The sequence below is a fragment of the Rana temporaria genome, chromosome 2 (genome assembly GCF_905171775.1).
Source record: "Rana temporaria chromosome 2, aRanTem1.1, whole genome shotgun sequence".
Classification (NCBI taxonomy): Eukaryota; Metazoa; Chordata; class Amphibia; order Anura; family Ranidae; genus Rana; species Rana temporaria.
In genome coordinates, this window is record NC_053490.1 from 261,941,777 (window position 1) to 261,954,717 (window position 12,941).

Here is a 12,941-nt window from a genome sequence, read left to right on the forward strand (position 1 = left end):
ATTTCTAACAGGCAGCCGGCGCGGTCTTCTGTGACGTCAGGGTCTTCTCTTCCCTTCTTCCGATGTTGCCTCGTCGCCTGTTGTCGCTGTAATGATGGAAGCGCGCCTTGCATCCCATTTATATAGGCATCACCGTCCCATCATGCTCCGGCAGGTACCCACGTGGTGGGTGCACGTGGGTAGGCACCCACCACGTGGGTACCTACCGGAGCATGATGGGATGGTGATGCCTATATAAATGGGATGCAAGGCGCGCTTCCATCATTACAGCGACAACAGGCGACGAGGCAACATCGGAAGAAGGGAAGAGAAGACCCTGACGTCACAGAAGACCGCGCCGGCTGCCTGTTAGAAATTGAGCTAACACACAAAGATAGCAGGCAGCCAGCGCTGAAGAAGAAGGCACCGGACATCTGCAGAAGAACCGGGGTTCGCCGAGTCAACAGCGGAAGAGGGGAGAAGATGGAAGAAGCCCCCCGGAGTCCGGAGAAGCCCCCCCCGGAGAGCGGAAGAAGAAACCCCCCCGGAGAGCGGAGAAGACCCCCGGAGAGCGGAAGAAGAAACCCCCCCCGGAGAGCGGAAGAAGAAGCCCCCCCTGGTAATAGAGCTAATAAAGAAGACAGGGGGGGCATCCGGAGCAGAATAATAAATTATTTTAAAAAGCCTTGTGTTGTGTGTTTACTAACTTTAACTTTTTGCCTACAGGTGAATGGATAGGGGTACGATGTACCCCATATCCATTCACTTAGGGTGGGGGGCCGGTATCTGGGGGCCCCCTTATTTGAGGGGACTCCCAGATTCCGATAAGCCCCCGCCCGCAGACCCCGACAACCAATGGCAAGGGTTGTCGGGAAGAGGTCCTGTCCTCATCAACATGGGGACAGGGTGCTCTGAGGTGGGGGGGCCCGCAGTGCGCCCCCCTGCCCCAGAGCACCCAACCCCCCCATGTTGAGGGCATGCGGCCTGGCACGGCTCAGGAGGGGGGGGGGGGCGCTCGCTCGTCCCCACTCCCTTCCTGACCGGCCGGGTAGCGTGCTTTGGATACGGGTCTGGTATGGATTGTAGGGGGACCCCCTACGTCGATTTTTCGGCGTAGGGGGGTCTCCTTACAACCCATACCAGACCTAAGGGCCTGGTATGCTCCTGGGGGGTGAACCCATGCCGTTTTTTTCTTTGAAAATTGGCATGGAGTTCTCCCTCAGGAATGCATGCCGAGCGACGCTGTCATTTTTTTTTTTTTTTTCCCGATGCAACTTTTTTAAGCCGTCGCGATCCTCAAAACTCGGCGTAACGTAACTTCGCGCATGCGCAGTACGGCCGGCGCGGGAGCGCGCCTCATTTAAATGGGACTCGCCCCATTTGAATAGGAACGCCTTGCGCCGGCGGAATTTTAGTTACACAGCCTGAAATTTCTAGATAAGTGCTTTGTGGATCGGGCACTTAGGTAGAAACTTTAAGGCAGTGTAACTTAAATGGGATTTTTTAAGTTACGCCAGGTTTTTATGGATCTGGCCCATTGATAGCATTCCCGACAAAGGGCTTCAGGATCTAAGAAGTCTCCACATCCTGCACAGTTTTTGATGGTTAACACTGTTTTACTCAAACTGTAGAAAGAGTAGGTTTGACCTTAAAGGGTCAAGCAACAAAGGAGAGTAAAAGCGAAAAAAGAAGGAAGAAAGACAGGGGGGGGGAGAAAAAAAAGGGGGGGGGACAGCTACCAACCAGTAGCCTTTACAATAGTCCTAACCCCAGGGGAGTCAAGTCACCAGTTCTACATGCTCTTCAGAGTAAACAAACTTGTGCCAATAAAACCACTTCTTGAGAAATTTCTCGCATAGGCACCTGTCCGTGGCCACCAAGTCCTCCATTGCATTGATTTTGACTACTTTTTTCAACCAGACGGCCAGCGTTGGTGGTTGTGTCTGCTTCCAACACAGTGGGATGCAGCTCCTCAACACTGTGAGCAGGAGAGGCAGCTCCTCTAGATCTTGTTTGGAATCTTGTGGGGGGATAAGGAGGAAGAACACGGGGTCCAAGGCAACTCTCGATCAGTACGTTTCGGAAACAATGCAGTGAACCTCGGTCCAGTAAGGAATCAGAAGGCGACTAGACCAAAAGATGTGGAGGAGAGACCCGGGTTCCTCCCCACACCTCCAGCACTGATCTGTGCTCTGAGGGAACATCCTATGGATCCTCACTGGCATATAATACCACCGTGTCAGCACCTTATATCCCGCCTCCTGATGGTTGGCACAGATAGAAGTTTTACAAGAGAAGAGAAACAGTCTCTCCAAGTTCCAATTTCTGCTCCCATTTAAATATATAGGGAGGTATGAAATTTGGGGGAGGTGCTAATAGCAGTTGGTAGGTCTGGGAGACCACATGATGTATATGGGACTGCTCCAGGCACAATAGCTCAAAGGTTGGTAGTCTCCTCCGGAAGGGTTCTGGGGAAGGTAAAGAGCCAATGAAATGGGCTAACTATAGATTTTGCCAGAAGGAAAGGCCCACCAAAGATGGGTCATCCATGATTTGTTGCCCTTTGTCCACTGTCGATTTGTGAGGAAATGATGGACCTGGGATCTTTCGATCTCCTTCAGATCCTGGAATCTGGGGTTACTGAAGGCTGGGTTCCGCGTGACAGGGGTGAGCGACAAGGGAGTGTGCGCGATAGGGTTTTTGGGCAATCCATCACATCTAATCCTTTGTGGTAAATTTGTCTGGAACCATGGTTTCAGACCCCAGTCCAGGATTTGTTTCAGATAGCAAGCAATATGGTAAAGTTTGGCATCCGGGACATGATGCCCAATGCTTTTGGCAGTCGCAGAATGGACTGGGCCAGCTGCAGGGGTTTCTGGGCCCAGAGGAAAAAGATAATAACACAGTTTACCGATTTAAGAAAGGAACTTGGGGTCCGGATGGGGAGGGCCTGCAGGTGGTATAACAACTGAGGCATAATGTTAATTTTTACTATGCCGCACCGACCGATCCAGGAGAACAGTCCGTGTTTCCAGGACTGAAGGATTGGTTTAATGGCCGTTAATGGAGGAGGAAAATTGAGAGGAAAAATGTCTTCCATCCTACTTGGCAAAAGGATGCCCAGGTATTTGATGTGTGACTTTGCCCATTTGAAAGGGAAATCTGACCGAAGTAGCGTGGCCATGGAGGCTGACATGGAGACCGTTAATGCCTCTGATTTACTGTAATTGATCTTAAAACAGGATAGTGCCCCATACGTCTTCAATTCCTGTAACAGGTTGGGGATAAACACCAGTGGGGTACATACAAAGAATAGGAGGTCGTCAGCAAACGCCGCGATTTTTGGGGAAAGCTTGTCATTCAAGTGAAGGCCCATGAAGTTTGGATTATCCCTAACTGACTGCAGAAAGGGTTCAAGGGTCAGGATAAATATTAAAGGGGACAGTGTCACCCCTGTCTGGTCCCATTATCTATCACCAAGGATGAGGAGAGGTGACCATTCACCTTCACTTAGGCCGACGGGTAAGAGTAAATTGCTTGAACCCAATTCATCATCCATTGTCCTAACCCCACACAGCAAATGGTCTCCAACAGGAAGGGCCAGTTCACCATGTTGAAAGCCTTTTCAGCGTCAGTCGAGAGTAGCAATACCGCGGCCCACCACGTCCGAGCAGCATGCACCAGGTTAATCACAATTGTAGTGTTGTCCCAAGCCTCTCTCGTGGGTACAAAACCCACTTGATCGGAGTGGACTAATTGAGAGATCAAATCCATTAAGTGTAGCAAGAGGACTTTGGTGAAAATTTTTAGATCCACATTTAGGAGAGATACCGGCTGATAATTATGGCAAAGGAGAGGATCCTTGCAAAACCCACTTGATCGGAGTGGACTAATTGAGGGATCCAATCCATTAAGTGTAGCAAGAGGACTTTGGTGAAAATTTTTAGATCCACATTTAGGAGAGATACCGGCTGATAATTATGGCAAAGGAGAGGATCCTTGCCCTCTTTCGGGATCACCATAATGTAGGCCCATATCGTGTCCTCTGGGAGGATAGCCCCCTCTCCAGCGGCATTATAACCCGTAAGGAAATTTGAAGTAAAGAGATCCCCAAAGGTCTTATAGTATAAGAGGGAATATCCATCTGGGCCACTTCCGCAACGGAAAGCGGGGCCTCCAGTGCCGCCAATTGCTCGTCTGGGTGTCAAAGCAATTCTGACTTTTGTAGGTAGTCCCTTATTACTCTGCGTTCTAAACATGCACATTATTAATATATGCACTTTATTTGCATTAATTTATTCTTAATTATTTATGTGAATACCACAGTACTTCTTATTCAGTTAGAGTGTCAGGATAAATATTAAAGGGGACAGTGTCACCCCTGTCTGGTCCCATTATCTATCACCAAGGATGAGGAGAGGTGACCATTCACCTTCACTTAGGCCGACGGGTAAGAGTAAATTGCTTGAACCCAATTCATCATCCATTGTCCTAACCCCACACAGCAAATTAATATATGCACTTTATTTGCATTAATTTATTCTTAATTATTTATGTGAATACCACAGTACTTATTATTCAGTTAGAGTGTTTATCCTGTATCAGGATGTTGTGCAAGCAGCTTTTCACATTGGATGATTCATGCACAAAGCGTAGATCTACAAGCACGTTTTCACGTGTATCTATATGCTTTATAGGGTGTAGGAATTTAAACAGGCAAGATTTTTTAAGCAAGCCTCAAGAAAAAAAAAGGTGTAAGAAGAGGGTGTATAAACACATTAGCCTCCTGAAAAAAGTTGAAGCTGTATAAACACATTTGTAATACTTAATTTTATTCAAAATATTACATTATTTTAAATAATCATTTTTATTAGGGTTGTCCCGATACCACTTTTTTAGGACCGAGTACAAGTACCGACTTTTTTTCATGAACTCGCCGATACCGATTACCGATACTTTTTTTTAATGCCAAGTGTCAGTTCGACTGATGGGCACTGATAGGTGGCACCGACTGATGGGGACTGATAGATGGCACTGACTGATAGGTGGCACCTATGAGCACTGGCACTGACAGGTAGCACTGATAGGTGGGAGTTTTGGGCACTGATGGCACTGACAGGTAGCTGGCACTGATAGGCGGCAGTTATGTGCACTGATAGGTGGCTGACACTGTTAGATGGCACTGATAGGCGGCACTTATAGGCACTGACAGGTGGCTGGCACTGATAGGCGGCAGTTATGGGCACTGATAGGTGGCTAGCACTGTTAGATGGCACTGATAGGCGGCACTTATAGGCACTGACAGGTGGCTGGCACTGATAGGCGGAAGTTATGGGCACTGATAGGCGCCAGTTATGGGCACTGATGGCACTGACAGGTGGCTGGCACTGATAGGCGGCAGTTATGGGCACTGATAGGTGGCTGGCACTGTTAGATGGCACTGATACTGGCACTGATACTTATAGGCACTGACAGGTGGCTGGCACTTATGCAACTGTGATAGTGTGTACTGTGTACTGTATACAACTGTGACAGTATTCATTCAGCGTTTTACCAAGGGCTGCTATGATGTCCGTCCTGCTCTCCGCCCTTCCTGCTCTCCGCCCGCTCTCCACCCCTCTTAGCAGTTAGCATGATCTCAGCCCCCCGCTCTCCGCCCCTTCTCAGCCCCCGCTCTCCGCCCCCTCTCTGCCCCCACTCTCCGCCCCCTCTCGTCACCTAAAAAAAAAAGTATCGGCAGAAGCATCTTGAGCATTTGCGCGAGTACAAGTACTCGCGCAAATGCTCAGTATCGGTTTCAGATACCAATACTAGTATCGGTATTGGGACAACCCTAATTTTTATTATACATTTTTACAGAATCCTTCCCTTCCTAGGCTACGAACCTCAAATAACCCAGAGCTCCAATTACCCAGCTACTTACTTACCTTTTACCTTTGCTGCAAGTCTTTATAAATGTCAAACGGGCCATACGCCAAGACTGGAGACACTCACACTAGAAATGCAAACCATCAAATATCAGATTTCATAAGAGCATCAGAATCTAGAACAATTATAAATTTTTTGTGTTGGCTAACTTACAATAACTAATATCCCCTTTCCTTTTACACAGGAAACAATATAATTAGGCAGTCTCACTAAATAGTCTAGAATTATTCACATTTTCCACTTTCTTACTACTGAATTCTAAGCAACTGTGAGCTTAAAGTTGAACTCTGAAATAAGCACTTAAATACAAGAGGAATGTGTATTCTTACCTGAATCTTGGGATCATTTGTGTATTTTTTCTAGATCTGTGTAGTGATCCAGTGTAAAACCTTTCCTTTAAATATGAAGCATTTGTGATCAAGACTAGTCACTGTGACTCTGTCCTTGTGCACGGGGTGACTGGTCTTGTATCCGCCCCCCCTTATAGTTTTCTGCAGGTAGGGGTCAATGCCTCTGGCTAGATGCCCTCCTCCTCCCCCCCATGGTGATGGTGTCCCATTCCCCCCCTACATGTGTGGGTGTATCCCCCTTTTCCCCAGCTCCTATCCCCTCCTTGTGGGTGGCTCTCCTCCTGGTTGGTCCCCCCCCAGGGGGTGGGGGTACGTAAGTTCGTGAAACGACGACTGGGGTGATCTGTTGACTTGAACCCCCCCTTGCTTGATCCTACTGCTTTGTTGATTTAGGTTCGGCTCACCTCTCTATTGGTCTGTGGCCCTTACTACTGCATCTGCCTTTGATTCCCCTACTTGAATTGTTAATGCAATCTTGACTGACTGTGTTCATTATGCTTTTCAACTGTCATTGCTTCCTGTCACTTGTTAATTTTTCAATAAAGAGAAAACTTTTTACTGTCAAAAAAAAAAAATAGATTCAGCCTAGGTTCACACTGCTGCAGGGTTTAAAATCATGCCAGATCAGCTGAACTCGCACAATTTCATACCCACATGTCAGTTCCGACTTCTGGGGCAATTTCAGAGACATCTGTGCGGGTTCCTGCCTTGTGTCTATTGAAATCGCACCCAAAGTCACCAAAAGTAGTACAGAAACGACTTTTGGAATCGGTGCGGCACGGCAAAGCAGCGCGTCCGATTCAGGCAATAGCCACCGATTTGGCATACGGTTTGACATGTCAAATCGCATGCCAAACCGCAGTCAATGTGAACCTAGGCTCAATGTTACAATCCATTACAACAGATCAGTCACTTGTTCTGTCTTGAACTAAAGCAAACTTATAAAGAGAAATATACATATATCAATCTCAATATCTTAAGATATGTTTATATATCTCAATCATTAACTCCTTTGTTCCCATTTTCTTTTTAGCAAATACCATTTTTTTTTTACCTTTTATATGCAATCATTAGGCCCCTTTCACATGGGGTGGATTCCATCCTCTGCGGATTGGAGGGAAGTGGGCAGATAACACATCTGTGTCTGCTCAGTTTCTGCAGAACGGACATGGACAGAGCCTGCTCTGCTCTATGGGCGGCCAGGAATAAATCAGAATCTGTTTACACACAACTATCCTCTGATCCAATCTACTTAAATGGAAGAGGACGGATTCTCTTCCATTTTTTTTAGTGAACCTGGTGGTTGGCGGGTGTAAAAGGACACAAGTCCATTTACACACTGCCTGTCCATAGGAATGCATAGATTTTCCGATCAGGTCAATCTGAAAAACTGACAGGCAGACCTGATCGGATCGCCCTTGTGAAAGGGGTCCTATATTTTGCTTCTTTTGTTTAAAATAAATACACTTATATATGTGTATATATATATATATATATATATATATATATATATATATATATATATATATATATATATATATAAATATATATATATAAAAACTGTATTTAATTTGTAAACAACTTCAGCACACTTTGTACTAGGAATATGATTTCAGTGTCCTAATAAACGGGCTACATTGCAGAACAACATTTTAACTTTCTATAGCCTACCACTGCCCAAAACTATTTTTTTTTTATGTTTTTCACTTTTTTTTTTTACCTTTAAATTACATAAAAATTAAAGTAATTCTTGGAGATCACTTCCTCTAAAAAGCCAGGTTTGTCTCCAAAAACAATATATCGATTGTAGGTGATGAAAAGGTTACTTGAAAATCAGTAACTAATCTTACAATCGGACGCATAAAGCGCAGCAGGAGAATAGGCATCTGACACATCTGAAAGTGTTCTGGATGCTGAAAAATATTAGAATTATGTTATATTCAAAGTTTCAAACATTTATTTTTGCTAAATGAGCTCTGCTAATAGTAGACCTTAAATTCTCCTGCTGTTGTTTGTATATTTTTTCTCCTCTGAGCTGAAGTGTCCACTATGTGCAAGCTCCCATTTAGAATTACAGCCTTACATGCAGCCATCACCAAGAGGGACACAAAGCAACGCTGATCGGAGGCGGCTGTCAATCCCTGCTGTGGTACTGGAGGAGAGGCATGGCTTTGTGTCCTTCTCTGTCTTCCTGTGCGTGAGGTGCTGGGAATGGTTGCACATAATGATGCAGCTCTAAACAGGAGAATGCATGTAGTGGAGACTCCAGGGGGATGCCATAGGTCACGGCAGGCACAGGGGGCACCCACATACCTGGAGCAGGGATACAGAAGTAGGAGATAGCTCAAAGGGAAAAAAATGATAAAAAAACATCAAGTTCTGCAAGTTATGATATCAGCAGCTCATTAAGCAATAAATAAATAAAAAATAATAATAATAACCTAATATCATCTTAAGTCAACAACCTTACAAATTCAAAGCTGGCAAAATAAGAAGCAAGGCAGGGAAATATGAAAAGATTTCCTTTCCATACAGTGTTTCTTTGAATTTCTTTACAGCATGACAGAGTCACTTTGGGAATAGGTTATACTGACAATATTTAAATGGCTTGAGTTCAAATAGGTTTAAGTAAAAGAAAATTGTGTTAAAGACAATGTTTTATATGTCTTTTTTATGTTATTTTTAAATATATATTGTATGTATTTTTATATATATATATTCATTTTCTATTTATTTTTCTCTTCTCAGAAAAAACCTTCCATGTTTTACACAGAAGACACAAAGTAAACCGAAAACTATGCCTCAAGAAATTGATCTGAAGAATTATAAAACACACCATGTGTCTGAATTTTATGACTTGCCAACGCACTAGCTTTTAGCTTCACATACTATGACCCTTTAAAAAAGGGCCCCATCCGCCGGCAAAATACAATTGTACTTCAGGAGGGATTCTCCCATCAACACTGACTGTGCTGATGGGGGAATCAAGTGATTTTCTTTCCTTCCACCCATGGTGGCTTGCCTTAGAGATTGTCCATTTCAAAGAGCAAAAACAAGAAAAATTCAATATTTCTGACTTATACTCATATGTTTCATTGTTATGGAGATGCTCTGTAATACATATTTCTGTGCAAAAGTTTTAGGCAGGTGTGAAAAAATGCTGTAAATTAAGAATGCTTTTAGAAATGGAAATGTTAATAGTTTATTTTTCTCAACAACAAATAAAAATTTAATGAACAGTAGAGAAATTCAAATCAGATTAATATCTGGTGTGACTACTCTTTCCCTTCAAACAGCATCAATTCTTCCAGATACACTTGCACACAGTTTTGAAGGAACTCGGCAGGTACTTATCCATCATGCCATACTATCAGGGAGGCATGTGATTGCCCTCAAATGTAGACCCCATTCACACCTTCGCGTTTTGTCGCATGTAGCGCGACGCGAACAAACGCCAGAGGGACGAAAAGCAATGAAAGTCAATGGGGATGGTTCACATCTGCACGCTGATGCGCCTGACGCGCATCGCCTGTAGTCAAAAGAAGTTCCGGACCCTTTTTTGTCGCGCAATACGCGCGATATGCGCGTATTTGAGCGTTTTTGGTTTTCCATTGAAATCAATGTAAAACGCCAGATACGCGCGTATTGCGCGACAACAAGCGTTTGCTACGGGCGTTTTGTCAATAGAACTTGTCGCCCATGCAGAAGATTAAAAAAATCTACCAACATAGCAACAAGTGATGAAAAGATGATAGTTTTTCCTATTGGCTAAAAAAAAAACGTCTAAGTACAAAAACGTCGGACAACGCTGTATGCAAACGCGCATATTAGCATGAATACGCGCGAAAAAAACGCCTAAAAAAAACGCCGGAAAACGACGCTATTGCCTACGCCTAGGTGTGAATGCAGCCGTATCCTGCAGCAGGACAACAACCCAAAACATACAGCCAATGCCATAAGGAACTATCTTCAGCGTAAAGAAGAACAAGGCGTCCTGGAAGTGATGGTTTGGCCCCCACAGAGCCCTAATCTCAACATCATCAAGTCTGTCTGGGATTACATGAAGCGACCCAAAGATTTAAGGCAGCCTACATCCACAGAAGGTCTATGGTTAGTTCTTTAAGATATTTGGAACAATCTACCTTCCGAGTTCCTTCAAAAGCTGCGTTCGTAGAAGAGTTGATGATGGTTTGAAGCCAAAGGGTAGTGACACCAAATATTGATCTGATTTAGATATTTCTTCTGTTCAGTCACTTTGCATTTGGCAAATTGATTCATATAATACATTAAAATATATATTTTGAAAGTTATGTCTATTTTTAAAAAAATGGAGTAAAATGGAGTTGTTGTCCAGGGCAGCAAATCAGATTTCAACTGCCATGTGCCAGATTAGAAGACAAATGTTATTTTCTAATAATTGGTAAGCTATGTGTGACAACTATACTATTTGATTTTAGACATGAGAAAAAACATGCCGAGTTATGTTAGTTCTCCCTGTTGTTCCCTGTGGATCTGTTTATTCGTTTTTCTTGCTTTCCTCTTTTCTCTCTTTTCTATTTTTTTTTTCACTCCGTGATCTGATTTGCTTTTCTCCAGTTATGCTTCCTGCGCTTAGACACTGCCCTGATGGGCCAGTATTTGGCGCACTATAAATCCATTAAATCAATCAATCAATCAATCAATCAATCAATGAGGCTATAAAATGGCAATAGTTTCCCTAAAACCTGCTATGCCTCATTAAATGTAAGGTGGAAGTAAAACAAGAAACATGCATTAGTTGATTTTCTTCCTGGTGAGAGGGTACTTATATATATTTTTTTACCATGTTGTTCTGATAAATCCTCTTACTTAAAGAGGCTTCGTAGTAAATACTGGTCTTGGGTAAATTCTATGTAACTGTTCTTTTATATAGTTTATGTGTTTTTCAACTGCTGGTTTGTGTTTTTTTAAATGTATGTATGCAGTCTTTATTTTACAAATAAACATTTATTACAAAGACGTCACAAACCTGACATGAGACTGGAAATGACAAGGGTGACCTCTCTTGTATTTCTTACTCAAACACCCCAAGATATGGGACAGAGAGTGCCAAGGGACTAGAAGAAACACAAGTGCCAAAACATGTTGTTTGCAGAAGCTTGGACTGGAGATCAGCAGAACCATGAGGGGAACCAGCAGAAGTTAAAGAGGAACTTTGATTGGGCCACAGGTTCAGGATGGCCAAGTCCACCAGTGATACCAATGACAGGTGGCAGGGATTTGCATAGACGGCTCTAGCTGGTCGCAGAGGAGTCCAGAGCTAGCAATAGGTGGATGGAACATAATCAGAGGCAGTAGCAAAATTAAAGAGAAAGCCGGGGTCAGCAAAAAGTGGGAAATGCAATACAAAATCACAAGCTGAATCAAGGTCAGGCGCTAGTAGGCAGTAGTGCAGAGCAGGACCTAAAATCAGATGAGGGGAGAGCCAGCTACATAGTTACATAGTTAGTCAGGTTGAAAAAAGACACAAGTCCATCCAGTTCAACCACAAAAAATAAAAAAAATAAATAAAAAACACAGTACAATCCTATACACCCAACTCCATACCCACAGTTGATCCAGCTAAGTGACAGAAATCATAAGCAGGATAGGGGTCAGAACAAGAAGAACAAGCTGAATACCAATCATCACTGATACTGAGTTAGATCATCCTAAATAGGCCCCTACTGGAGCCAATACTGGCTGTGGGCATACACATGCATTGTGTGCGCATACTGCAGGTGAACGAACGTGCGATCTTCTGCACGCAGGTGCGCACCTAGCCACAACTCAATCTGCAGACCTGTGAGTAAAGATATGCATATGAGTGTGTTTCTGAACCAGCTGGATAACAGGAATTCCCTGATAAAGGATTCCAAGTGCATGAAGGGTTAGCTAAAGAGACATCACAGAAGTAGGTGCCTTCCTTTTGTCTGATTGAAATGATCAGAAAAGGAATGAATCACTGTGGGGAGTCATTTACTTGTATTTGTAAACTTCGGTTTGAGTCAAGCTGTTGTCACCTAGGAGGCAACAGGTGAGAAATGTTTAAAAAAGAATCAACCGCTCCACCTACTTGCTGAAAAGAAAAAAAAACCTTACTGAATATTATCACACATTATTTCATATTTATGTGTTTTTTTAACCTTGACTATGAATGAAAATATGTACAAAACCACAATATATTACTTTAAACAACAGAAAGTTTTGTAGATTTCTCTGGCATGTTTTCTTAACAAGCAAAAGGAAACTCTACTCTACAGAATCAACAAAGCTGTCTATCTGTAATCCAAACACCAAAGGAACAGCAAAACTAGGAAATCATAATTTTATATGCTGGGTACCTTTAACATTTTTAATAATATTCATAAATGTAGTCATGGCTATTATTGATAGAATTGTTGTTGTATTGTATCAGAAATGTGAATATTATGGGGGTTATTTACGAAAGGCAAATCCAATTTGCACTACAAGTTCACTGCAAGTGCAAACTACAAGTGCAAAGTGCACTTGGAAGTGCAGTCGCTGTAAATCTGAGGGGTAGATCTGAAATGAGGGGAAGCTCTGCTGATTTTATTATGCAATCATGTGCAAGCTAAAATGCTGTTTTTTATTTTCCTTGCATGTCCCCCTCGGATCTACAGCGACTGCACTTCCAAGTGCACT

General features: G+C 43.4%; 1 protein-coding gene across 1 annotated transcript in view; it reads left to right on the forward strand.

Moving 5' to 3' along the window:
• Positions 1–9,310, forward strand: part of UPK3B (uroplakin 3B) — a 33,805-nt gene extending 24,495 nt beyond the window's left edge. Inside the window, exon 6 of the mRNA XM_040336867.1 lies at positions 9,006–9,310. Coding sequence (XP_040192801.1) covers positions 9,006–9,129 — 124 coding nt within the window. The 3' untranslated portion in view covers positions 9,130–9,310. The remainder of the gene's footprint in view (positions 1–9,005) is intronic.
• Positions 9,311–12,941: the final 3,631 nt, after the last annotated feature.